The sequence below is a fragment of the Actinia tenebrosa genome, unplaced genomic scaffold (genome assembly GCF_029948245.1).
Source record: "Actinia tenebrosa isolate PJP-AT-01 unplaced genomic scaffold, QUT_ActTen_1.0 PGA_scaffold7__59_contigs__length_16204524, whole genome shotgun sequence".
NCBI classification, from domain to species: domain Eukaryota; kingdom Metazoa; phylum Cnidaria; class Anthozoa; order Actiniaria; family Actiniidae; genus Actinia; species Actinia tenebrosa.
In genome coordinates this window covers 5,475,683-5,502,671 of record NW_028292584.1, presented here as the reverse complement: position 1 = coordinate 5,502,671, position 26,989 = coordinate 5,475,683, and the positions used below count along the sequence as shown (strand labels likewise).

Below are 26,989 nucleotides of genomic sequence, written 5' to 3'. Positions count from 1 at the left end.
CTATTGTAGTTATTATTATTTGTAAATTGTTTGTTTATTCATTTTGTTACTTAACCGCTGCGAAATTTTCCCTACAAATATCTTACGTTATTGAATTATATCATTTCTTGTCTGCTCACCAAATGAATACTAGAGACTACTTTTAATTAATCTTAAACCGATGTGCAATACATCGTGGGTCGTGGCATAAGTTTTTCACGAGTACAATGCAAAGCTTTAGACGGATTTAAGTATCGCTCTTCAAGATTTCTGTACGAGTAAAATGGGAGTTTTCTTAATCCTTGTCTGTAATTTTTAATGAATACCAAGCAAAGCAGGGGATTGACTGCGGTGTTAGAATAAGCCAGGTATTGTGCCACAAAAAGGAATGTTATCCACTGACATTGTGTTAAAGATTCTCTCAAATATGGAAAGAAATCCTCAAGAATTAAAAGTGAAAAATAAGGTCCCCAACACAAGCCGAACGCCAGGACAATGAAAAACGAGAGCAACGTCATGTTACGTGTAGATTTTTCACGCTTTTTTCTCGCGTTCTCGTTTTGGTTTGGAATTCTTTTCGAGCGTTTTTTGAGCTTGCGTAATATGACCGCATACATTATAGCAGTCAGCACAAAAGGAATTAGTAAAAAAATCGTTATGATTATCGTATTGAAAACCTTACTTGCGGCAACATCATCTAAATATGGTCCCCAATTGAATGTACATCGATGATCTTGATCAAAATGTAAGATGTAGAAGTAAGGAGAGAAAAATAAAACGGCTATAATCCATGTCGAAGCTATGAAATACCTTGGCTTGAGTTTACTCGAAGCTGTTGAGGCTTGAAATGGGAAAACGACGGCTACAAACCGTGATGTAGTGAGAAAAACAAGTGATATAATCGACACAACTGGGCAAATATCACATAAGAAGAAGACAAACTTGCAGAGGAAATCTCCAAACGCTCCCGAAACTCCCCATACGTCGGACCCCGTCATAAGTGCAGAGATATTCCTAGGTATTGCGAGAATTGGAATTGCGAGGTCTGATACAGCGATATTCACAATCAAGTAGTCGATAGGTTTTCTTAGATTCTTGTTTTTGTATACCACCATACACAAAACCACATTACCGACAAGTCCAACGACCATTATCAAAGTGTACGATAGTATTTTGCTGGCAGTATTTACTGTCGAAGGTTCTAAGAAACGACAGACGTCTTGCGAGCTGAGGTTTGTTAAGTGCGCTGTCGAATTGTCACCCATTTTGATTTATTAGCACGAGTTCGTTGCTGGAGTTCAACGTATTGCCGAAATAAACTCAAATAGTCTCGTAACAAAGTAACCACTTGCTTGACATTGGATATCAACTGACGAATACAAGGCCAATCGAAAGTCTTGTTGACTGTCCATCACATGACAAAGACGCGGTATTCCAATTGGTTGATTCTTTAGATAATTAACCAATAGCAGTTATTATGGATGCATGCAAATATTACGGGGTGATTTGCTGGTTGAGTCTTTGTTGGAAGTCCAAGCAACTCTACAACTGCAACTTTGCTGTTAACTTAACTAACTGAGTTATCTCAATGAATCTCTTTTATAGGGATTTGTAGAATCAAATTAAATGACAGGTTGTCAACATTATCCGATATTAACTTAGAAATTTCCGGAGGCGTTGCCTCTTAATTAAAATAGGAAAACTAAGAATATTTTACTTACGACCGAATGATTCAAAAATCAGGTTTTGGACGATAGAAGCTTATTTTTATTTATATATTTTTTCTTTTTTTTTTTTTTTTTTTTTTTTTTTTTTCAATGATCAAAAAAAGAATAAAATACTAAAATAACGACTTTATGAAAGTGCTGTATTTTGTCTGGTAGAATAAACGAAACACAAAACAACTCACCCTTGAGTTTTATTGGTGAAAATTTATAAACACTCAATGGAAGGATTAAAACTGAACGATAGTGTTCGTGGTTTAATCACCTTCCTGGTTTAATATTAAAGATACGCTATTCTTAGGAATTAACACCAGAGTCAGTATCTTTAAAGTGCCTATCACCCTTCTGACAATATTCTCAGTATTGATTCTACATGGGGTAAGATGTTGAATAACCCGAAAAAATTACATAGTTTGAGTGCGACTTCTTGAAGTTATGAAGGTTTTTTCATGTCATATGCTGATGCTGTGACGTATGAGGAGGCATTTATGGTTATTTGTTGTTCCTCGTAATTCGAAACACCGTCTTCTATGGGAAAAATAACTTGCATTCATTTCTATAAGAGCAATGGGGAAAACAATGACGTATTTCAAATTTAATTTATCTGCACCAGTAGTGTTTTGTATATTAAATGATTACTCCTCATACGTCACAGCATTAGCATATGGCGTGGAAAAACCTTTATAACTTCAAAATGCCGCACTCAAACTATGTAATTTTTTCGGGTTATTCAACATCTTACCCCATGTAGAATCAGTACTGAGAATATCGTCAGAAGGGTGATAGGCACTTTAAGTCCCGCTGGCAAGTAAAGGGCTAGAGAGCGGGAACGACAGCGGGGCGTGCGTAGCGAATAATTAATGATATTATTAATGTTGAAGCCAAAGTACAACAGCCCGTATAAGACATCATTGTCTTAACTAGGGGCTCATAGAAAGTTAATTGCAAATTTGTTTTCTCATACTAATCAGTGTTTTAATTTACAAATGATAAAAAATAAACTCAAATGCTTCCTATAATGACATCACACTCATTATTAAATTTATAGAAAACAAAGTACAACAGCCCGTATAAAACATAATTATCTTACTCAGGGTTTGTAGAAAGTTAATTACAAATTTGTTTTCTCATAGTAATCAGTGTTTTAATTTCCAAATGATGACAAATAAACCCAAATTCCTATAATGACATCACACTCATTATTAAACTCATAGAAAACAAAGTACAACAGCCCGTATAAAACATAATTATCTTACTCAGGGTTTGTAGAAAGTTAGTTACAAATTTGCTTTCTCCTAGTAATCAGTGTTTTAATTTACGAAATGATGACAAATAAACTCAAATGCTTCCTATGATATCACGCTCATTAACATATTGGAAGTATAAACCTTGATATATCCAAGATGTATCACCCAAACGTAGCGGTAGTGTTTGGGTAGAGTTTGTTTGGAGAGTTGTTCTCTCCCTTGCCGAATGGGCTATTGTCTCTAGGCCATGAGAGGACCAATCGCTTGATGCATTACAACCGCAGTACGAATATGTATTTCATATATATCCTGATACACATAATTGTTTGAGTCAAATCCAACTAGTAGGTCAAATATATACATGCTAACAAGCTTTAAATATAAGTTCAATTAAATGTTTTTGTTTTTAAAGCCGGCACTTTTCGCTACTCGCAGACTATAACTTATAGCCAAGTATATTCAGTAGAGTGCACGCACTAAATCCGTGAACATTAATTAGTAATAATTAGTACTATTTCATACAGAATCCTTTGTTTTCTATTGTTTATTTATCACTATTTAGTACTAAAATTTAGTATTTGTTTCACGGGTTTAGTGCGTGAACCCTATTCAACCTTTTTTTTAAATAGCTGTGTGTATATACTGAATTTGTATCCCACTATTTAAAAATTTTTTTTTGAAATCATCATCACCACTGATAATGAACATTATCACTATATGTTTCATCCCACCGTTTTGTCTTTATGTTTTTAATAACACTTTTAATCTTTATAAGAAGAGTTTTGTCGTGTCGTGTGCCCGATTACTTTAGCCTAACGTCAGCGATGCAGGGAACCAATCAGATTGCAGGATTTGCTAGTGATTTCAAAATAAATATAATAAAGAACTAAATCCGCATCCCTTGTTATTTAGTAGAGCCTGACATCGATCAAATTGATCAAGGAACTAACTACACCGGTAATACGTAGGATTGATATGGATTAAACTCAAAAATGACAAATTGAAAGAGTTTTTTTGTCAAAAATGACTTACAAACAACGGAAACATTTTGTCATCCTTGCTTCATTCTCTCTTGTTATCATAAGCTCTTCAATATAGACCTCTTTACCTTGGGCCTGGTTTTTTCCCATTATAGACCACGTATCATTGTCTTAAAAATAAGATTCTTTGTTTGCGTTGTATCCAATTCATGTGTCTTCTCATGTGCAACCGAGCGCAAACCTTAAACAAAGAAATGATACTCTAGGGAATGACATGTGGTCTGAAATGGGAAAACATTCTGTCCAAGGTAAAGAGGTTTATTCTTATATTGTCTCTGCTATAAGTACTTTTTGTAGATTGTTAACTGGTCCTTTGTTCTTATCTTTAAGTCAGGAACGGAAAACCTGTCATACTTATCAAGAGCGTTGAGGACATTTTCTCATTTAGTGAAAGTCGCATCTGGTTCTCTGCGTTTATTTTCTTTTTTCTTTTTTTTTTTTTTTTTGTGTGTGTTTTTTTGGTTTTGCTTTTTCGACTTTTCTTTCTTAGGCCCCGTCCACACGTATCCGGAAATTTTTGTATCCGCAATTTTTTTTTTTTTGCGGATACGGGTTGCGTCCACACGTGTCCGCAAATTTTTGTATCTGTATCCTCAAATTTTACGAAAACGGATATGTGTGGACGGTGAAAACGATTCGAATACGTTGCGTGTGGACGCAAACATTTTCGTATCCGCAAAAAATAATTTGCGGATACCAAAATTTCCGGATACGTGTGGACGGGGCCTTACTGTAATATAATTTGCTACTTCAATAACCCTTATGACAGTAATTTTTCTTTCTTACTCTATTGTTTCCTTCATTCTCAGTCTACTTTTCCTTTCTTTCTCTTTTTCCTTTTTCTTTTCCTATTCTCTTTGTTCCTCTTTAAAGATTAATCCACCATTTTACATTTCATTTTTAGGAACGTTTAGCAAACATTGGACCAGAAGAATTCGTAGAAACTTTTATTTCACGAGACGATGCTGACTTCAAGGTGAGCCCGCCTTCAGTCCCTCTTAATGCATCTCGGGGAACTAATTTCGAATGGAATTGTGGGTCTATTTAGAATAATACGATTTCCCGGGGGGAGGGGGCATGAATCCAAAGCAATGTGCTGTAGGGGCCAATAACTATTTTGGAAGCCCCTGACAACAAAAAATGCACGATCTCTGCGTTAACATGTTCTCTGCCATAATTTGATATAGAAAAACTTACCTCTGCTTGTTCACCCCCTTCAGTCCCACCCACCCCCATCCACACACGCACGGACTGTTTTTTATTAACGACCATACTTTCGTTCTTTTCAAGTCGACCTTAAACGTAATCAAAAGAACCACAAGCTTGGAAGCCTACGTAGAATGGTTTAACAGACTTGGTTATCTTGTTGCCACAGAAATCTGTATGGTAAGTGCATATGTGCTTTTTCTTGGGGGGAGGGGTGGTGGACGTGTATACCACAGGGATCCCGAGAAAAATGTTTTCTATTTTTCATAGAGCCCTTTTTAAGATTATTCCTATACGAGTGGAAACTCAAAAACAACTTTTTTTGAAATAAAATTTTTTTGACAAAAAATGTGAGTTTTTGTGTTCGTGTTTTTATTATTTTTGGGGTAATTTTGTGTGTGGTGTTTGCTAAAATCTTGTTTTTACATGCTTTGTTGCTGTATTGTGTTGTTTTGATGTGATATTTATGGTTTTGTGTTGTTTCTCTAGTTCCGAGGTTTTTAATTTATATATTGCTTCTATTTCTGTTTCCTTTGTCTTACAGTGAAGACATTTAACCCGTAAAATAAAAATCTTTAGTCAACATGTTATAGTCAAATACACACAAAAGAAAAAAAATGGAATAGGTCGCTATCAACAGACGTCACTTTCTGTAATAGCTACGATTTTAATGGCTTTTAGAATCTTGGAGGTTGTTTTGATCTCCTGTTTTTTGGTTTCATGTCGTAGAAATAGTCAAATAGTCAAATACAATAGTTTGAGGACTTATTTTGACACGTTTTGACTTAACATCCGCTAGTTTTCCCTCAGCTAACTGCTTGTTTGCCCCCCAGTCAACTCCAAAAAGTGATGTTAAAAGTCTAATAAAGTATGTTAGTCTAATATCTATTTCATGGGTTTAATGGCTTCACTCTAATAATTTTTTCATTTATTCATTGCGTCCAATTTGTTTGCCCCCCAGCCATCTCCAAAAAGTCATGTGAAAAGTCTATTAATGTGTGTTAGTCTAATATCTATTTCACGGGTTTAATGGCTTCACTCTAATAATTCTTTCATTTATTCATTGTGTCCAACTTCCAGGAAAATAGGAAGAGCGTTCGTGCAAAGAAGATCGATTATTTCATCGAAGTAGCAATTGACTGCTACGATCGAGGGAACTTCAACTCCGCCATGGCCATCATCGGTAAATGATCCCCCCATCAAATTTACTCATTTTCTAGCCTGTTCCATTGCAGCTTTTCTGTCTAAGATAAATTTTAAAGAAGTGAGGGTCACGTGACCCTGCCCGCCTTAAAACGAGAAGTTATATTATGTCAAAATGAACTTTGGAAATGAAAACAAACACGCTTCAATATTATAAAGAAGGCAAAGTTTAAGCTCATAACATCTAACACATGAAAAATATCATAAGTTTAAGATTATGAGCTGTAACTTCCCCTTCGTACCAATATTGAAGGGCTCTTTTCATTGCCGATATACAGCTATTCATTCAAATGTCCATCCAATATAATATTCTCAGAGTACTCCTTAAGGTACTAGTTCTGGATAAAGTGGGTCTCATTTTAACAGAATTTATTCGAATCGTACTCAGTTTATACCTAAAAGCATTTGATAACTAATAAGACCTTTATGAAATTTTGTATCGAAAATGCAAGTCAAAGGTGTCAATATTCACACCTAAGGTGTTAAAACAACACAGTTATCCCAAAGGCTTTTTTAGTAAACCTGTAATATTTCTCTAACTTCGTTTGCAAACATGTCTAAAATAAGCAATAATAAACCCTCGTATAATACTCCAGTTACGAGTTCTCTGTTGCTCAGAGTCAGCCTCGATTTTGTGTAGAATATTCACGTGTTCTAGTGAAGGTCCGTGGAATTTCAAAGTGTTTGTATTGTTGAAGTTGTGCATTCTTTACTTTACCGTTGGTATTCGTGAATATTTAAACACTGACACGAGACTAAACCTGAGAACGTGAGTTTGTAATCAAGAAACACAACGGTAATTTGGAATTCGAAAAAAGCCATCCATTCGGAATCATTCCTCTCCCACGCGTATCACTGTATATTGCTCACCTTGATATCTTCAACACAAGATAAAGTCCGTATCTCCGCGCGGCAATGTAATATCCTCTACTTCTTACGTATCATCCACTCATCAGTGTCTTGTCCTTCTCTTGAGAATCTCAAATCTTTCGGCCTACTTTGAATATCCTTTTCAGTGCTTAAAACAAAGACTTAAATATTGGTGACCTTGTTTCTGTTCTTGTTTCTGTGCTTTTCGACCAATCGCCAGGCATTCTCGTACTTAGACCCTTCTCAGCTTTCTAACGAAAAAATCGATTTTGGTTAGGAAGTAGAGAAGGGTCTAGGCATAACAATCAGTCGTCGGAGAGCTATACTTTCGACTAGAAAACCGAGATTTTTTTTGATGAAAATGGGTTAAACTGGTTTTATATTGCTTTTTCTTGTCTTTTCAGCGGGTATGAACATGAGTCCTGTTGCTAGACTTAAAAAGACGGTATGTTGAGTATTTTCGGTGTTTTATCTTTATGTTTTGCTTGGACGGACGGACAAACGGAGGGAGGGATTGACGGATGGTTCGAAGGATCAATGGGTTGCTTCATATATATTTACGAGTACTTTGTTCCTTTTCAGTGGTCCAAAGTCAAGAACAAGAAGTTCGATCGACTGGAACGAGAAATGAATCCAGCGTCCAACTTCGGTGCATACAGAACTTCCTTCAAAGCAGCGCACGAGAGAAAAGATGAAAAGGTACCCCTCCCTTCCCCTCCCCATGCACGTTTTGCTTTGACCAAGTCGTCTCTAGCTACAATACGATCTTCTATCCATTTATTTTACAACGATCTGAGATTGACAGAGGAAAATTACCAGAGGTCATGACGCAAAAATATGCTGTGAAATTAAAAGCGCTCCAGGTTACAAGAAGGTTACTGTTGTCTCACTGATGTTTCACGCGTGCTTTCTTCTGTTTCCTTAATGGACCCGTAATGGACCTCTCTACCTTGAGCGTAATGCTTTGCCTTTTCAGACCACGTGCCATTCCCTTGAGGGTTATTTCCTTTATAGACCCTTTTACTTTGGGCGTAATGTTTTCTCCATTTCAGACCACATGTCATTCCCTTGAGTATTATTTCTTTTATCAACACTTTTACTTTGGGCGAAATGCTTTCCCCTTTTTAGACCACATGCCATTCCTTCGAGTATAAATTATTGGTTTAACGGCTGCGCATAAGAAGACATATGGATACAAATCAAACAAAGAATCTGATTCTCAAGATAATGACACCTGGTCTGAAATGGAAAGACATTACTCCCAAGATAAAAAGGTCTATACTGAAAAGCGATATCGAATACTTTCAAATGTCTCAGTATACGCCATATTTCTGAGATAACGAACATGGCGGATTATATTGTAACTTGGGTACATACGACACGGCTTGAAAACGCGTGCGCATGCGCGAAATTCCTAAAAACAAAATGGCGGACGCTCGTGTAGTCTTCGTACTTCAAAAACCTGCGACTTTGAATAATTTTTAAAGAATGCCTGTAACCAACATATTTAAATTATCAGTCAAAGTATTATACAAAAAGTTGTTAGAAAGTGGCAGTGAGGTTCAGAAGGAGGTCTGCATGATGGTTATCGAGATATTAGATCACGCGTTTTTAAGTCGTGTCGGTACAATCATCTTTTGATCATCCTGCCTTATGTGTTGTTTTTACTCAAACTAGACCAAAATGCATCCTGTTTATCACACTCAGAAAAGGCCTACAGTGTATGAGGCTTCATTTTCCTCCTTAGTAAAAACTAACTCGTCTTTTTTTCATTTTAGAACGAGTACGTTATTCCTTTCTTTGGTTTGTTCTTGAAAGATGTTTATTTTCTAAACGAAGGGTACGATAACAGGTGAGACTTGGTCGCCATCTCGACGCCCCTTCAAAAGTAATAATTTGATTCCCGACAGATGCCTGAAAACAATCTCCATGTTGATATAATTCAGGGCACGGCTAACTAACATATTGAACCCTGAAACAAACTCTAGACTGATTTAAGTCAGGGTATGGCTAACTAACATATTGAACCCTGAAACAACCTCTGGGCTGATCTAAGTCAGGGCATGGCTAACTCACTGATCGAACCCTGAAACAACCTCTGGGCTGATCTAAGTCAGGGCATGGCTAACTAACATATTGAACCCTGAAACAATCTCAGGGCATGGCTAACTAACATATTGAACCCTGAAACAACCTCTGGGCTGATCTAAGTCAGGGCATGGCTAACTCACTGATCGAACCCTGAAACAACCTCTGGGTTGTTCTAAGTCAGGGCATGGCTAACTAACATATTGAACCCTGAAACAAACTCTAGACTGATTTAAGTCCGGGCATGGCTTACGCACGGATTAAACTCGGGGGAGGAAAAGCGGACAACATGGAGAAAAAGCTGTGGCGGATTTAGGGGGGGGTTCATTGGATGCAAATGAACCCCCCCCCCCCCCCCCCCCCACAGGCTGGTACCTTGGATTTTTTATATTTTTTTAGATAAATAAATAAAAGTATGGTACTATATAGATATGGATAGGTTATCCTTATCAGGAGCGCCCCTAGGCCAGTGATGTGCCTCATGGGAAAAATGATGATGCAAGATAACGTTATTGTTGTGCCGAGATTTGCAAAAATGAACCCCCCCTCTTAAAGTCCTGGATCCGCCACTGAGAAGCCTGATGTAATCGAGGGCAACACCCAAAAAACTCTAGACCCTTCCCCATAAAAGCACCTCAGCAGTATCCTCTTCAAATAATTTTTGTTTTGAGTATTAATAAATGTTTATGTTGTTTCGTAGGCTGCCCAATGGTCACATCAATTTTGAGGTAAGGTGTGGAGTAATGAGAAAGTCCATCATAATATTTTACGTATACCTAGCTCTAGTGGTGCATGGCTTTGTCTTTCTCAACACATTGCCTTTTCCCTCTGTAGAAATTTTGGCAGCTATCAAAAGTGATAACAGAGTTTGTTTCTTGGAAAGAGACGACGGTAGGCATATGATATAATAGAAGACTTTCTCTTCTCTTCTCTTCTCTTCTCTTCTCTTCTCTTCTCTAAAACAAATTCGAGATTTTCCAATTTCTCTTCTCTTCTCTTCTCTTCTCTTCTCTTCTCTTCTTCTCTTCTCTTCTCTTCTCTTCTCTTCTCTTCTCTTCTCTTCTCTTCTCTAAAACAAATTCGAGATTTTGTTCCAATTTCTACCCTTATTACAATGTATAAAGCATTAATACGGCCCACGTTTGACTACTGCGACCTTGTTTGGAGCAATTTGAACAAGGGTCAAGCAGAACGTCTTCAAAAGCTTCAAAACAGAGCTGCTCGCATCATAACCTATCAGGATTATGATGTGAGGTCTGCTGACATTTTGCAACAGTTAAACTGGGACAAATTGAAAGAAAGACGAGAGGAAAGACTGTGTTCATTCATGTTTGACGTTCTCCATGAAAATTGCCCATCGTATTTAAGCAATTTATTTAATATGAGGTCCTCGGATTCGAGCACCTATAAATCTAAATTAAGAGGGAACGATCAAATTGAAATACCATACATCCCAAAAACAGACTTTTTCAGGAGTAGCTTTTATTACAGAGGGGCTAAAATGTGGAACTCTCTCCCCTCTGAAATTAAATCTGCTCCAACAAAGAATGAATTTAAAAAACGTCTGATGAGATGGCGTGCTGTCAGTTCTCAATAGGATTTTTCTCTTTGTTATTTAAATCATTTCTAATATTTTTCAACTTTTTAGGATTATATATTTATATTTTATTAATCAATAACGACTTCCATGTAAAGAAGTTTTATACTTATGGAACTATCGTTTTCAAATAAAGGTCTGTCTGTCTGTCTGTCTGTCTGTCTCTTCTGTTCTCTTCTCTTCTCTTCTCTTCTCTTCTCTTCTCTTCTCTCCTCTCCTCTCCTCTTCCTCGTTTCGTTCATTTCCTTTTCTTTGTTTGTTTTATTTTCTTTTGCTTTTCATGTACATCAAAATGACTATGACAAATGTTTCAGATTTCGTATGAAAGAAATGGAAATATATTGAACTACCTGATGACAGCGCCATTGTTCTCTGACAACGGTAAGCACAGAACTCAAACAAGGACAATTTTTGGCACGTGCTAATGCGATTCCATGGAAACGCCTTGATGAATGTCCAGCATACCTTACTTTGCCACGACTTGCAATGACGATAAACCCAGTGTTGACAATAAACCCAGTGTTGTGTTTATCGCCGTTACCTGGAAACATTGGCACGAGCCCATCCATTGTCATGGAAACGCCTTGATGAACGTCCACTACACTATGTCACGTGAGTTTGGTCCGTATTAACCAGACTAACAGTTTGTTGTCTTTTGTCAGATTTATCTTTAGCTTCGTTCGAATGCGAGTCACCTGAAACACACTTTGAAAAAGAAAGACAGAAATCGCTCAAGTAGGTTGTGGTCCACAAACGTGGAGCTGCACCTTACCTTCTCTCCCCCTTCCCCCTCCCCCCAAAAAAATCCTCCTCTCTCTCCTTATTTTTCCCCTTTTGTTCTCCATCATATTTCCTTTGCATTCCTCTCCTTCAACTCCTTTACTTTGTCTCCTCGTAATCCCTCCTTTCATTCATTCCTTCGTCTTCTACTTCTTAGGGCGCATTCATTTTTTAGGGGAGGGGAGGGGGCGAGGAATCCAGGGGAGGAAGGGCCATTAAATTTCTACTCAGTCAAAAGGGGAGGGATAAGAATTTAATCAGTTTCAAGGGGAGGGTCACTTTTTTATGCAGACAGAAGAAGGGGGTGGGGGTCTAGAGATTTTACTTCCTCTCCTTACGTTATCTTCCTCTCTGCATTCTTCTCCTCATTTCCTTAACCTTCTACTTCTTAAAACCTTTCTCTCTCCCTTCCTTCTCTTTTTCCTTCCCCTCTCGCTCCTTCCCATCATCTCGTTTGTATTTCCCTTCTTTCCTCTTTTCCTTATGTTCCTTCTTTGTGATACTCATTTTCTTCTTTTCCCTTCCCCTCACCCCCCCCCCCCCCCTCTCTCTCTCTTTTTGCCCTTCTGCCATCTTTCACCCACATTTTCTTTAAATCTTACCTCCATACTTCATTCTAGAGTTTCAGAGGAACCTAGATGACAGATATGTGGAAGACATTTAACTGAACACCAAACAAATAGGTCAAGTATAGATTTGTACAGTAATTCCTAAACCCAACATCCACTAACAGTGTCAAAAGTGATTTGTGGCAACTTTGGGTAACCATTTTCCCATATTTCAAGTAGCCATTCCGAGGTTTAGAAAGAAACTGGGTCGAATTGGCATTGCAGTGCATTGTGGGACCTTTCAGGGACATACTTCCAAGATAGCATTTATTCCTCCCCTAAAACAGTCCCAAAATGCACCGCAATGGCATCAAGATCCAGTTTTTTCTAAACCTCGGAATGGCTAATGTGTTTGCGTTTTCGCGCGCTTTTTGAAATCCACGCATGGGTAATACGCACCTTGACTTCCATATAACCATGGCTACCCTTTAATAACTGTGACACTCAGGGGAGAGGTTAGGGTTGAGCTAAGAGTGTGCCTCACTCTACACAAGCAATGGATTTAAAAAAAATTGAATACCTTAAAAACCTTCAAGTTATAACGATACCCAGAAACGACCTCTGGGTTGATTAAAGTCAGGGCACGGCTAACTCACAGATCGAATTGGGATTTACCTGGTTAGGCTTTGCGAAAAGAGGAAAACCTGAGAACCCGAAGGAAAACCCTCGAATCAAGGGAGAGACCTAACGAGCTCTACTCACATTAGATGTGATGCTGAGTCCAGGGATCGAACCTGAGACCCCAGGGATGCTACGCCACCCTCAATAGCGCAGCGCACTGATTCTAAAAATAGCTTAAAGATTCGGACAAACATTGCATTCTGTTTAACCGCTACGAGGATTATACGAACTGATTTTATTATTTTTACTTAAAGTTACAATAATAACCCATGTAAACTAAGATCAACTGCGATCGGCTGTGAAAATTATCTGCTGAAAGTAAACCTGTAAGTTTGTTTGTCCGAATTTTTCCTTTGTCTTCGTTTTTATGACGTCACGGTTGCGCTGCGCTATTGATTTCCTAATTTACGACATAACTCAACGTGCACGAGTCCAAGTTGTAAAATATTGACTGATCTAAACTTAGGAAAAACTTCAAGTTTTTTCGTCCAACGGGATATACAATATCCATGGGTTGTGTCTTATTTAGTTATAATATACGTTACACAGACTATTGAATTGATTAACAACTATTTAAATATTTATTGTACGAAGAACATCTTGTGTTGACCATTTGGGGTATTTAAGGCTGCTTTCATAATGTATGGCACTGGTAATGTATGTTATTTTTCTGATAAATCTTTCCCATCCCCCCTTTTTCCTTCCAAAAATTTTCCCGATCCCCCTCAATTTCACCTGCCCCCCTTCCCCTCCCCCCCCCCCCCCTCCACCATACATTATGAACGCAGCCTAAGAAAAATCAGTACGTTTGGGATGCGTGGGAAAAGTATAGTACGGTGACCCTCCAATGGCTTCCACATTCCTGTGCTTTGATAGCTCCATTTTCAAGTTCTCTGTTGCTCAGGGTTAGCCTTGATTTTGTGCACAATATTCATGTGTTTCAGTGAAGCTAGGTCTGTGTAATTTCAAAATGGTTGAAGTTGTGCATTCGTTACTTTCCCCGTTTGTATTTATGAATATTTAGACACTGATATGAGGCTAACCCTAAGTAAATAAGTCTGTCAATCAAGGAACACAATGGTAATTTGGAACTCGAAAAAGGTCTATTCAAAAGTACAGTTTCCTTGTTTGTGATTGGCTAAGTGCAGAAGCCAATTGAACGTTGTCCTCAAATGGCTTCCGCATTCCAGCACTTCGATTGGAAGCTCATGTTTTCCATTTGTTTTCCTCAAAATGACTTCCGCATTCCAGTATGGAGCGCATCTTCGTTCTGATTTGTCAATCAGAGAGGAAGCCATTTAAGAGTTGGGTGCTTTGCGTTTTCCATTCTTAAAACATTTAATTATTTAATTACTATTTGAAATTATCGTTTAAGAAAGCTTTGCCTATAATGTAGAGAATTTCTTATTATAGTAGGATTGTCTTTGATTTTATTGAGTTGAGTGTTGTTTGAGCAAAAGTAAGACTGTTTCTCAAAGACATATCACTAAATAGTTTGCCGCGTCTTGAAATATCTGTCTGTTATTTAAGAAAAAAATTGAAAATGTTTTTTTGGTATTTCAAAGTGAATCCAGAACAATAAAAAATAAAATAAATCTGTTTTCTAGGTTTTTTTTTCAAAGCACCTTTCATTAAGGTGGTGTTAAGCTACGAATACATGGTGCAACATTTTGTTCAATTTTGATGGTGCGAGCCATGACACTGAAAGCGGCTGTGGGGGAGACTACTAACGACGCATCTTGTTTTCCATATGGCGCGAATGGTTCCTGGTTTTCGAGAACGAAGCCGTGATTGGTTAATTCATAGGAAAGGAATGTTGTGCTCGGGTAAGCAGCCGCTACTCAGGGGAGAAAGCGTTGCGTGACGACACTGAAAGCGGCTGTGGGGGAGACTACTAACGACGCATCTTGTTTTCCATATGGCGCGAATGGTTCCTGGTTTTCGAGAACTAAGCCGTGATTGGTTAATTCATAGGAAAGGAATGTTGTGCTACTCAGGGGAGAAAGCGTTGCGTGACGACACTGAAAGCGGCTGTGGGGGAGACTATGTCACAAGATGTCACGCGCAATGTTGCTGAAACAAAGTAGAACAAGATCCTAGTTTAGAATCATTGTCTGCAATATTGCACGCAATGTTGCACCATGTTTCCGCCCCTTTACGCTAGACAACTTAAGTTAACATCCTCTTAATCTTGGAGTTTCCCGCTTTTTTCTAATGATTTGAATGTAAAATGGCCAATTGGAACTCTACAAATCGTCACGTGAGTTCAACCGAAATTCAAAACGCGATCGATCGTTATTTTAGCGGTACTAACAGTCGAGAAAAGTTGAATGATTTCGGTAGTAGTTGGCTGTACAGCATTGTAGACTTTATCTCAACAGTAAAAATAAAAAATAAAAAGGAAGCGAACGTTGAAGACAGAAGAACATAGCAAATGAAGTAAAGGGAAGAAGGAGACGAGAAGAGGAGAAAAGAAAGTAGAAAAGGATTAGATGAAAAAAAATGAAAGGAAGAAGAAGTGAAGAGAAGAAAATTTTAAAAGGAATTGAAGACAAATAGCAAAGGAAGAAGATCGAAGAGAAGGCAAGGAAATAGAAAAAAGAAAGGCAGGAGAAGAAGTGAATCAATGGAAAAAAGAGAGCAGAAGATTAGAGAAAAGAACATATAGATAAATAAATAATAAATAAAACAAAACAAAAGAAGCAAAGTATAAGAAAACGATAGAGCACATAAGACATCTCATGCATCCTACAACTCTAACTTGGTCTTCCTGCCATCGGATATAATCTTAAACCATTCCTGCACAATCCCATCCATCTTGATTGAACCTATTTGTTCACCCCTAACCTTCTAATCTACAAGCTTAGACCATCCTCGGAAGTATGAAAGTGCTTTCGAGTTCGTGCTTCTGATTACAAAGACTTTATAAACTGTCTTGGATAAACTGTCTTTATTTGAAAACATTCCACATTCCCTAAGAGAAGAAAAACAATAGGAGTCAGACGGTTAAACTGACAGGTTAAAAAATTCAATGTCAACTACTTTGACAAGCTTTTTTTTTCAAATTTTGAAATTCTCTCGCGAATGAAATCATAGGCGTGTTTTAATTTTAGATTCGAGACTAAGGAAGTTTTTGAAGAAAATAGACGACTCTAGAGCATGCCCAAGCATTTATTCGCCACGACAGTACAAGCTATGAGCCTTTAAAATTCCTTCTGCATATTGTAAATTTGTTTGGACGTATTTTACAGTGCTTGTGAATAGTTTTTTTTTTTTAATACGAACCAGGAATTTAGGATGGAATTTTGCCATGACCCTGAAAGGAGGCCTTCTACCTTAATAAATCGGATCTTGTCATGGCCGTCGTTCTATGAGGTCCATCAAGGCTTAACAAGCAGTTCATTTTCACAGCAAGTACTACGAGTAAAGATCTCAAAGCTCGACTGATTTCCATACACGAATGATTAATTCTTAAAATATTTCAAAGCGATTGGAATATCAACAAGCAATATCAACGAGCAATATCAACCGAAAGTTTCATTCAAGCGTTCACAGAGTTCGACGCTGCCCTATACGTATCCTATGTCTGTGTCGATAAAAAAAAAATTATTTGGAACTAGTACTTCCTTGGCGCTTATAATTCAGCCCAGCTGTTAGTTCGGACCGATAAAAAAGAAAGAAATCAGAGAGATCTGCTCTTAGATCCTCCAGCCTGCAATAAATTAACTTCAGTTAAATATTTGCTGCCAAGACGTAGACAGGCTAGAGATTTACTCCATAAAGTGCTATCCTATCGTTGAAATGGCGTTAAGAGAGCTTGAGGATTCCGAGTTCGAGAAAGAGAGTGAGACTTTTGATAGCGGGTTGAGCAGAGAAGCTTTGATTCAATCAGAACTATCTGGCAGCGTAAGGTACGTAGAGATAGCTAATTGAAATATTCATTCAGTCATGTCTGGTTTGTCTGTCTCTAGATTTCAGCAGTGCCTCGATCTAATAAACTCCGTACAAAAAAAAAAGACCAAAAAATAAATGAAAGGCTCGAAAGAAAACAAAAGCGGAATAATAACAAATCTCATTGCGTTATATTCCAAGGATCTTTTAATTTGTAGATAGTTTATTTTTATTTTCTCTAATGATTCTTCTGCCATCCGTATGATCGAAGATAAAATCTCAGCACCCGAATGAGCCAAAGGGTCAACAGCTTCTAAAATAAATTTCCACCAAGTTTGTGATTAAACTTGCCGACAGAAGCCCTAGTGTCTAAATCGAGGTATTGATAGTCTAAACTTAGAATTCTTTTGAACAATCGGATTCACAATCAACGATTTAATTCGAATACTAAACAAGAAAAAAACGTAGCATGACTTAATTAATTAATGTTCGTTAACATGTTGAATAAATAAAATTAATCATTTAAAATCTTTTGGGATTTTAATAATTTTTTGCATTTTACTTTAATATCATGATAATAAAACGTATGTACCAACATTCTTTACAAGTTCAGACTAAAAAATGTACTTTAATGGACGGAGTAAACTCTTTAGCAATTATACTTTGAAAAAGCAAGCTGGTCGGCCAAGCCCCAGTGATTACATTCGCAAGCATGTCTATCATTTTGCAAAGATTTTGTTACTTAACTGCTAGAAAAGCTCTTTTACATTATCCGTCTTTGGTTCTCCAATTAAGCTGTTAAGTTGGAAGACGAGGTAGTTTAATCGAAGTTAAGTTATCTTCAGTTAAGACCCAGTTAGAGTGAAGTCATTAAACCCGTGAAATAGATATTAGACTAATACACATTAGTAGACCCTAATTCCATTGTTTTCTTTTGTGTCTATTTGACTATATAAACACGTTGACTAATAATTTTTATTTCACGGGTTAAATGCCTTCACTCTACTAGTTTATTAACGACTTACATATGTGCACCGGCCTTTGATCTGATTTTTTGATGCCGCGTAGTTCAATCTAAAGATGTTTAATAAGAGTAAACAAAATGCCTGCCTTATAGTATATTCTGAAAACATTTCTTATTACTTTCCCAATCTGGAGGCATTAATACTAACTTACTAACAAATCACTCATGATTGTAAGCTGCACGGCTGCTACTAGCGCCTAAATACGCAGCCCGTAAAGTCCTCCACTGGTCATCATTGTGAAGCGTATTGAGACCATGTATTATTATTATTATCATCATCATCATCATCATCATCATCATCATCATCATTATTATTATTATTATTATTATTATTATTAGAGTACAAACACTAAAAGTGTGCAACACTTTGCACTATTTAGTAGTAAATAGTGCTAATTAAACTATAGAAAACAATAGGATTAGCATAATTTATCAGTATTTAGTGGTATTTATGTTGCACACTTATAGTGTTTGTATTCTATTCAGTACTAGACTAGGCTCTCTCCTACAGTATTGTGACAACATGTCGTGACTTTTAAAAGCTTTTTAGATTATTTAGTTTAGATTTTAAAGACAAAAATATATTTAACTGCAATTTACTGGTTGAGTAAAAATGAACTATTTCAAATATTCCCGCTTTGATAAACTTTGCATACGAAGGAGGGAAGATCGCTGTCACGAGACCTTACCGTTCCTTATTGTTGTTAACGATACCAGCTTTGAAACCTATTCATTTGTATAACTTGTTAATATCGTTGCAGCATCTTACCCGACAAAGACGTATCGTTCCAGCGAGAAGACAGTCAGAAGAAAAATCGATCACGTAAATTATACATCATCACAATCATCGTAGCCTTAGTTTTTCTACTCGGTATCATTCTACTTATAGTTGGACTAGTTATGATATCTACTATACCTAAATGCCAGACGTTAAGTGAAGAAGGTAGGTATGATTACTAGATATGTGGTAGTTTTGAGCAGCTATGGAATGTCTCACGTATACGATCTGCGAAAGGGTATTCAATGTTGGAGCTACCAAGGATAGAGAGAACTTGAAGAGCGGTGCGCCCTTTATTCCCCTCTCTCCATCAGTGCTTATCGATCGTTTTAGAAGGGTATTCAAAGCTCGATCCACCAGGGATAGAGAGAACTGGAAGAGCGTTGCGCACTTTATTCCCCTCTCTCCATCAGTGCTCTGTTTTAAGGGTATTCAAAGCTCGATCTACCAGGGATAGAGAGAAATTGAAGAGCGTTGCGCACTTTATTCCCCTCTCTCCATCAGTGCTCTGTTTTAAGGGTATTCAAAGCTCGATCTACCAGGGATAGAGAGAACTCGAAGAGCGGTGCGCACTTTATTCCCCTCTCTCCATCAGTGCTCTGTTTTAAGGGTATTCAAGGCTGAATCTACCAGGGATAGAGGGAACTCGAAGAGCGGTGCGCAAACTCAAAACACCTGTGTGAGATTTAAATACGGATCTCTATTTTTGGTAGCACGCACTAATTTACAATATGTTTTCCTCTGTCGTAGCTCGATACCAAATAATGTGCCGACCATCAAGCGAAGCACAAGAGAATGGACTCTACAAACTTCTAGACAAAGTACAAACATCATACTACGAATTATTCCCTAATAAAATTGCTTACAAACGCCCAGTCTCGGTGACAGAGATTCGTAAGAAGTTTCGTGTGTACGATCCTTCGCCTGCATCAAAGAAAAACGTGACGGACCAAGCGATGGCATTGTTGAAGGAAGCCAATCAATTGAAGTTGAATAAGTTAAAACTTACTCAACGAGAAGCGAAGGCTTTAGCACAGTTGAAACATTCCTTGAAGTATATGTATGGAAATACCTACAGCACTAATTATTATGCAGGTGCGTAAGATAATCAAAGATGGTTTAACCATTTAGTACCACACCCTTCTCACTTCTAGGGTTTTGTGTTTGATTATGATCCTCGACTCGGAAGCACATGTGAGTAGAGTTTGTTTCAGGTTTCTATCTGTGAGTTAGTCATGCCCTGACTTAGATCATCCCAGAGGTTGTTTCAGGGTTCAATCTGTGAGTTAATCATGCCCTGACTTAGATCAACCCAGAGGTTGTTTCAGGGTTTAGGTCAAAGTAATTTATTTTGGATAAAATACCCGCGCACGGCACCCTATGATTAATCACGTTTCGGTTTTCTTATTCTAGGGGATTACTTGCTTGGTCCTAACCTCTGGTGTAACTGGGATCCTATCTGTAACGTTGGTTTTGATTTGTCCAAAACGTTGCGTTACTTTAAGCCAAATACCGTAGAAGACATGGAGCTGTTGCGTGACAAGCTTAAGGAGGTAGCTATCAAAAGTAAATAGAGATGATTTGCTTCCCTAGTAAAAAGGTTTTTGAATTTTAGACAGAATTGCGCACGTTGGTAGAGACCTCTCTTGATGCGCGCGCTCAAATAACCATCATTTTCATTATTCCTTGCAAGGCTTGCTGCGCATGTTAGCAGAGAATTCTCAGGATGCGCGCGCCCTACTAGTATAGCCATCATTAACATCTTTTCGTATTTATATTCACTGCGCATGCTGACAGAATCAAACTTCTACGATCCAGATTCACGCGCTCGAGTAAAGCAACAGCTTGAATAATTATCATTTTTTTCTCGCTTCTATACTTACTGTGTACTTTGGTAAAGACCTGTCTGGATTCGCGCGCTCGAAGAACTATCATTAGTTATGAACTTTATTCACATCTATACTTACTGCGCGCTTTTGTAGATACCTCTCTGGATGCGCGCGCTCGAATATCTTTCATTATTAACGTTTGTCGTATCTTTACTTGCTGCGCATGTTGGCAGACACCTCTCCGGTTGCTTGCGACCAGGGAATCGAACTAAACCATAGATTGTGCCTTTTTTTCCTCTCCGCTCTCTCTCCTTAACCACTCTCAAAAGCAATCATTACTTTTAGTATTCTATTATTGCCCTTTTTTTAAAAAATAACATCCATGCCTTATGATTGAATTGCCAGGTTCAGTTTGCGTTTAATCAGTATATAGAAAACCTCAGGTATGGGGTTAAAGCTGGCTTTGTAAGGACAGTGAAGGAATGCCAAGCAAGCATAAATGGTTTAAAATCACGCTATAGGAATATAGCAAATCAAGGAGAACAAGGTACGTTTACTCAAAAATATATCCTTTTGGGATACATGTATGTATGTTTGCACCTATTTTTAAAAAATGCACACATTTAATAATAACAATAATAATATCGGGGTTCTTATATAACGCATTTTACATTGTCTCAATGCGCTTCACAGTCATGACCAGTGGAGGACTTTACGGACTGCGTATTTAGGCGCTAGTAGCAGCCGTGCAGCTTACAATCATGAGTGATTTGTTAGTAAGTTAGTATTAATGCCTCCAGATTGGGATAGGCTGTTGAACCGGGAGACAATTCCCTACTCTTATTAATTAATCCTACTACTAATTCAACAGGTTCTTTTATGTCCCCCATTTGACTGTAGGTTAGGAAGGGTTGGGAGACAGGGCCTACGGTTTTAAGTCCTTGATGTAATTACAAAGGCAGCACCTTCTCCTCAGTTATTTTAAGACCCTGAGTGTTGGTCCGGCCGAGGCTTGAACCACGACCTCCCGCACAACAGACCGACGCTCTTACCAACTGGGCTAACCGGGTGTTACTAGAATAAGAATTTAGGCCCTTGTAGATCAAAGTAGACCGAATTAGAAAGTTGGTTTTTGTTGAGGATAGAAAACAGGAGAACCCGGGGAAAATCCCTCGAAGCACAGGAGAGAACTAACAAACAACTAGCGAGTAATTCAGTTTCAATTCAGACCATTTTATTTCATTGTAGGTGTTTTCAAAGAGGACTTCCTTAAGGACATCTTGAACGACAGTTTCCTGTTGAATTTTACTCAGAACGCCAATGAGAAAAGCAAATGGGGATCAAACTATAGAAAACCAGCTAACGCATCTTTGAAAGAGTTTATTCTTGAATATGTTGGTAAACCAATTGCTAACCTTTTCAGGTTAGTCAATACTTCCTATAGACACTAATAGCTTTGTATTTAGCACGGTCTTTGGTGTTTGTGAGCAAATGAAGAGCTTGCCTTGCTACCATAAAATCATATATCAATATTATCGAACCGTGAAACAACCTTTGGGCTGATCTAAGTCAGGGCATGGCTAACTCACAGATCAAACCCTGAAACAACCTCTGGGCTGCTCTAAGTCAGGGCACGGCTAACTCACAGATCAAACCCTGAAATAAGGGAGAGACTTAAAAAACTTTGCTCATATGCATGTCCCGGGATGCATGTAACACTGAGTGAGCGCTTTCAACGGAGTCGCGAATGATGACATTCAAGAAACTTTGAACAAGCATTCGCCAAGGTAGCAAAAAACATGGCCGCCATGTGTAACAAAAGAAAAATAAAAAATCCTGGTTTTCCCCCTATCTTCTGATTTTAAGGTATTATCGAACGGAGCACATGGTCCATTGCGTCCCCAGTACTGTGTCCAGCGGTCTCTCTTCTCTACCGCTACCATTCGTCTATGTCAATGGTAGTGCCAACATAAGTCAACCCACGACAAAACAGCTACCAACAGGGGAGAAACTCAATGGCAAAAACACTTATAAGATGTTGGTAGGAGCCTTTACGACCAATAATATGACGCCGGATGAAATTTACGATCTGGGGATTCAACTGCTCAATAAATTGTATCCAGAGGTAAATTTTGTACATTGATATCTACAGCTACATGAATGAGTTGAGTTTCTTTGGGGAGTTGTGTCGTTCTTTTCTGTGCTACGAGGGGTTTTCAGGTTCTCTGGTTTTCCTCCCTCCATAAAAACAATGTGAGTTTAGTGTTGTTTGTTGTGAATAGTGATAGTAGTGGTAGCCCTTACAGAGAGTGATGGTTGTAAAATATATAAGTTAATTTCATGTCTCAGCTTTGTCGCTTTCATTCCATATAAATCTATTCCCACCGGCGGCTTAAACTCGTGTCGCAATCTCTTCGTTAATCTCCTCACATATGAGGTTCAACAGCGCACAGAATCTTAATTAACGTTAATCAACGACTCAAGTGTTTTTATTTTCCATTTTCCCCCACGTTTTTAGGCTCTAAACCTCGCTAAAAAAGTAACAAGTCAATCAAATAACGAAACTGCGGTTCAACTTTTTCTACAAAAGCTCAACTCATCGGAAATGTTTTACAACAAAGAAAACATGCCTGCCAACGAATCCGACCAGAACGCCTACAAGATGTGCAGTACCGTTGAAGATGCTAAAAAATACTGCCCGAAGCGATGGGAAGCTATTCAAAAGTGGTTTGCGGATATACGAATGGTAAGAAACTAGCGCGATCTGACAGTTCTTTAAGTATGAATACCCTTGAAAAGGAGCACCCCAGCTGATGGAGAGAGGGGGATAGAGTGCGTACTACTCTTCGAGTTCTTTCTATCCCTGGTAGATCGAGCTTTGAATACCCTTTCACTGATTGTACACGTGAGACAATTCCATGCATGCTACTCTAACTACTATATAACTAGTATTTTTTACGCGACTTGAAGTTGTGCAAGGCTCATTGGCCCTCTTCTTCAGTCGTTTCATACAAGGCTCGTAATTTACCTATTACGCATGTTCTTATATGATTTCCGAGCCCATCCCACACGGCTTACCGCCTCATCTCTCATCTCTCCTCTATAACTAGTATAAGTATACATACCTTTTTCACTTAACTTCTCACATTTAGGTATAGTAGATATCGTCGTAGAGATGGAGCGTTGAATATCCTTTGAACGGAGCACTGATGGAGAGAGGGGAATAAAGTGACCATCGCTCTTCGAGCTCTCTCTATCCCTGGTAGATCGATATTTGAATACCCTTTAAAAAGAGCACTGTTGGAGAGAGGGGAAATTAAGTGCGCACCACAGGCATCTACTATATTTTCAACCGCACATTAATTATCTTTCATCTTTTCAGTATAATAGCCTTATCTACCCAAAGATTGTCCGAATGTTCCATTTTGCGGGAGACAAGTACTCTGTTCCAAACTGTCCCATAGATGTTGAACCAGAACTGAACCCGTCAGTAGGGGCAAACTACATGCCCGCAGGACGAGCGTGCAAGAAAAGTGCTTTATATAAGGTTTCGTTTTTCAATAAAAGATTTGGGCCAAAATGGGTAGTTTTGAGCACTTCTGCACACGAAGGAAGACCTGGACACCATACACAGGTAGCCAATTTTTTTCAATGGTGGGCTCCCTGTGCCCATTTTGTTATCTTTCTCATACCGATAATACTGAAGTATTGGGTGGAACCAGCTGAAAAATCGCACTTATGATGCTTAAAGCTGATGCGATCTTGTGTTTAATAAAGGGATTACTCCATCGAGTGACAAGGGTCATGTTGGGTGGCAGAAAAATAATATCCCTTTACTCTAGTGAATTAAATTCTTTCTCATGTAAAACGATTGAATAGGAGCTTCCCGAACAGAGGTTTTGCACCATCAGGTGCCCATCCCATTATAATGCTTGGGCTGCCTATAGTTAGATGGCAGAACAATAAAATCCCTTTGCTCTTGGGAATTGAATTCTTTCTTATGTGAAACGATTGTATTGTTCCTGCCATCTAACATGGCTGCCGTCACGTGATGCTGCAAAACCTGTATTCGCTTGAGTGACCCAAGGCATTCCAAGTCGAGGTTGCACTTGATAAAATAGAGCAAATGTTAATTTGAACACATTGGAACCATTGTTTAGTGGTCACTCGAGCGAACTTGCGAAAGTCCTATTGTTCCTGCCATCCAACATGGCTGCTGTGAATTGATGGTACAAAACCTCGAGTCTTAGTTGTTTTAACTTTGTTTGCGTGACTGATTGCGTGACAGGCTCAAGGCATGTACGAGCGCTTTCGTGACACATGTGGTGGTGTGATCAGCTGGTTGGACTCTCTCACATTTTATTCGGCATTTATCGAGGGCTGGGGGATGTACGCAGAAAGTCCGCTGGTTGGCAAGGAAACCGACGTCTATGATGAACGACCCTTGGATAAATATGGTTTAATAAAGTGGCAGGTATAAACTGGTTCTTTAAATTTATACCATTCAAAGCTAAAAGTCCCCTTCACTATTTACTGCGCCATCTTGAGAGGTAGTCGTGCCTTTGCATCGAAGCGAGACGAACGGTGAGCTTGTAATGATAGACAATTTTTCACGTCTCAATCATTGCGAGCTCACCGTTCGTCTCGCTTCGATGCAAAGGTACTGCAACCATTCAAGATGGCGCAGGAAACTGTGAAGGGGACTATTCGTAGTGTACTGCTTATTAACAGTGCTTGTCTTTTTTTTACACCTAAGTGATGATGTATGCGATACTGAGTCTTCGTATGTTATTCCAGAGAGCTGGATTATTAGGTGGAGGTGGTCATTCCGATCCCGTATTCCGAAGCTAGTGTTAACCAGGGCCCGGTTGTACGAACCCTGGATAGCGCTATCCGATGGATAAATCTTATCCAGTGGATAAATTTATGGGAAAACAGCATCGACTTATCCACTGGATAAGGATTTATCCGCCGGATAGCGCTATCCCGGCTTCGTACGACCGGGCCCAAGACTTTCAAGCTTATTTTGCTTCATTACAGCCGTGAAGCAATGCGCAAGATCGTCTATCCAATTTTTCATGTCGTTAAGAAAATGGAACGCTAAGATAGAAGCTAACAAAATATACCAAGAAATCCTAAAGGTCGTTGCAAATGCATTGCACCAAGATTTTAGTTGGCTTCAAGAAAAAGCTGTTCTATTTTTTAATTGGAGTTCCTGTTTTTTAACTATAAGGTTTCACTCTCTCTTTTAGGTTTGGCGAGCCCTTCGGTTAGTTGTAGATGCCGGCTTACATTATAAAGGAATGTCTCGAGAAAAAGCCTTGGACTTTTTTGCTAAGTACGCCTGGGATAAGAGTGAGATGGCAGAAAAAGAGGTGACTCGTTACCAGTCCGGTTTCGGCCAAGCAACCTCGTATATGATTGGCCACCAACAGATTGTAAAATCAAGGGCTTACGCTCAAAGGGAACTGGGCGCTGAGTTTGACCTGAAAGATTTCCACTTCTATTTGCTCTCTCAAGGATCTTATCCTTTGAATTATGTGACGGAAATTGTGGAGACGTATGTTGGCTGTATGAAAAATAAGAAAGAACCTGGATGTGACAATGTACTAAACCCGCCAAAAGCACCAGAGGGTTATGGTATAGATCAGGGGATCCAAGGGGACGCGGAGTATAAATATGATCCACCACAACTAATACGAGAAGCGCGTTACTATTAGAAAACACATTAAAAGTCGTGACGTCATTGCAGACGTCATCTACACCATTACATTATCGTAGGAGTGTGAAACAATTGCGGTATGACGTCATGTACCGTAGCCGTGACGATGCGTGCCGCGCCCGAGTATTTTATTATTATCGCGCGCGCATCGCTATTGGTTCGATGGATTCCCTCATGTCCGTAATGTATCGTTACCTTGCAATACGCCTTTTCACGCTCATATGAAATCTAATCTAATTAACTACGAAATCATCATCACCTCGCGCGTCATCATCACTAACTCAAGCACCATGACGTTACTATTCACACGTAATCAATGACGTAATAGACGTATGGCATCAGTATATCGCCAGTAAACATGTAACACAGTTGTCCACACACACGTCACTGATACTTTTAAACACCATTCTTCAAAAATCAATGACGTCATCATCTGCATCAGTTTTTTTACGTCACCTAGATTTTATCATTCATTGCTCACTTCATAGTCATGTATGAAGCTTCGAAGTTGTTACGCATTTCCGGGGCTAACTTCTCAGAAAAACCGCGAGCAAAATGTTCTCAATGAATTATCTTCCACCTGAGACAATTTGAACTTTGAACAACAATTAATTCCTGTCTTGAAGAAAGAGTGAAAAAATACTTCATAGAAGTGCTTTTCGTTCTCGACCCGGAAGTCGTGTTTCCACATCACACTTAAAAGCGTTATATCCATGATTCTTAATTATATATCTTCGATCACAAATAATTGTCAACACAATGACAGAGCCATATGAGTTATT

General features: G+C 38.6%; 3 protein-coding genes across 4 annotated transcripts in view; 2 read left to right on the top strand and 1 right to left on the bottom strand.

Moving 5' to 3' along the window:
• Positions 1–18,744, top strand: part of LOC116297303 (ras-GEF domain-containing family member 1B) — a 35,999-nt gene extending 17,255 nt beyond the window's left edge. Inside the window, exons 17-28 of one of the 2 annotated variants that reach the window (XM_089040456.1) lie at positions 4,895–4,966; positions 5,281–5,376; positions 6,277–6,379; positions 7,674–7,714; positions 7,852–7,968; positions 9,048–9,121; positions 10,058–10,085; positions 10,192–10,248; positions 11,269–11,335; positions 11,617–11,689; positions 12,355–12,417; positions 18,640–18,744. In XM_089040456.1, coding sequence (XP_088896582.1) covers positions 4,895–4,966; positions 5,281–5,376; positions 6,277–6,379; positions 7,674–7,714; positions 7,852–7,968; positions 9,048–9,121; positions 10,058–10,085; positions 10,192–10,248; positions 11,269–11,335; positions 11,617–11,689; positions 12,355–12,376 — 750 coding nt within the window. In that variant the 3' untranslated portion in view covers positions 12,377–12,417; positions 18,640–18,744. Of the gene's footprint in view, positions 1–4,894; positions 4,967–5,280; positions 5,377–6,276; positions 6,380–7,673; positions 7,715–7,851; positions 7,969–9,047; positions 9,122–10,057; positions 10,086–10,191; positions 10,249–11,268; positions 11,336–11,616; positions 11,690–12,354; positions 13,727–18,639 lie in introns of those variants that run through there. The other variant, XM_089040455.1, reaches the window with a different exon arrangement.
• Positions 60–1,360, bottom strand: LOC116297300 (neuropeptide receptor 22-like). The gene has a single exon (XM_031705516.2). It carries the CDS (start codon positions 1,242–1,244, stop codon positions 153–155), a length of 1,092 nt encoding a protein of 363 aa, XP_031561376.2. The 5' UTR covers positions 1,245–1,360; the 3' UTR covers positions 60–152.
• LOC116297319 (uncharacterized) overlaps positions 16,076–26,989 on the top strand; it is a 10,977-nt gene continuing 63 nt past the window's right edge. Inside the window, exons 1-11 of the mRNA XM_031705537.2 lie at positions 16,076–16,874; positions 18,640–18,821; positions 19,407–19,751; positions 20,070–20,209; positions 20,891–21,032; positions 21,734–21,908; positions 22,352–22,610; positions 23,004–23,231; positions 23,868–24,119; positions 24,774–24,959; positions 25,738–26,989. The exon at positions 25,738–26,989 is cut by the window's right edge and continues 63 nt beyond it. Coding sequence (XP_031561397.2) covers positions 16,765–16,874; positions 18,640–18,821; positions 19,407–19,751; positions 20,070–20,209; positions 20,891–21,032; positions 21,734–21,908; positions 22,352–22,610; positions 23,004–23,231; positions 23,868–24,119; positions 24,774–24,959; positions 25,738–26,205 — 2,487 coding nt within the window. The 5' untranslated portion in view covers positions 16,076–16,764 and the 3' untranslated portion in view covers positions 26,206–26,989. The remainder of the gene's footprint in view (positions 16,875–18,639; positions 18,822–19,406; positions 19,752–20,069; positions 20,210–20,890; positions 21,033–21,733; positions 21,909–22,351; positions 22,611–23,003; positions 23,232–23,867; positions 24,120–24,773; positions 24,960–25,737) is intronic.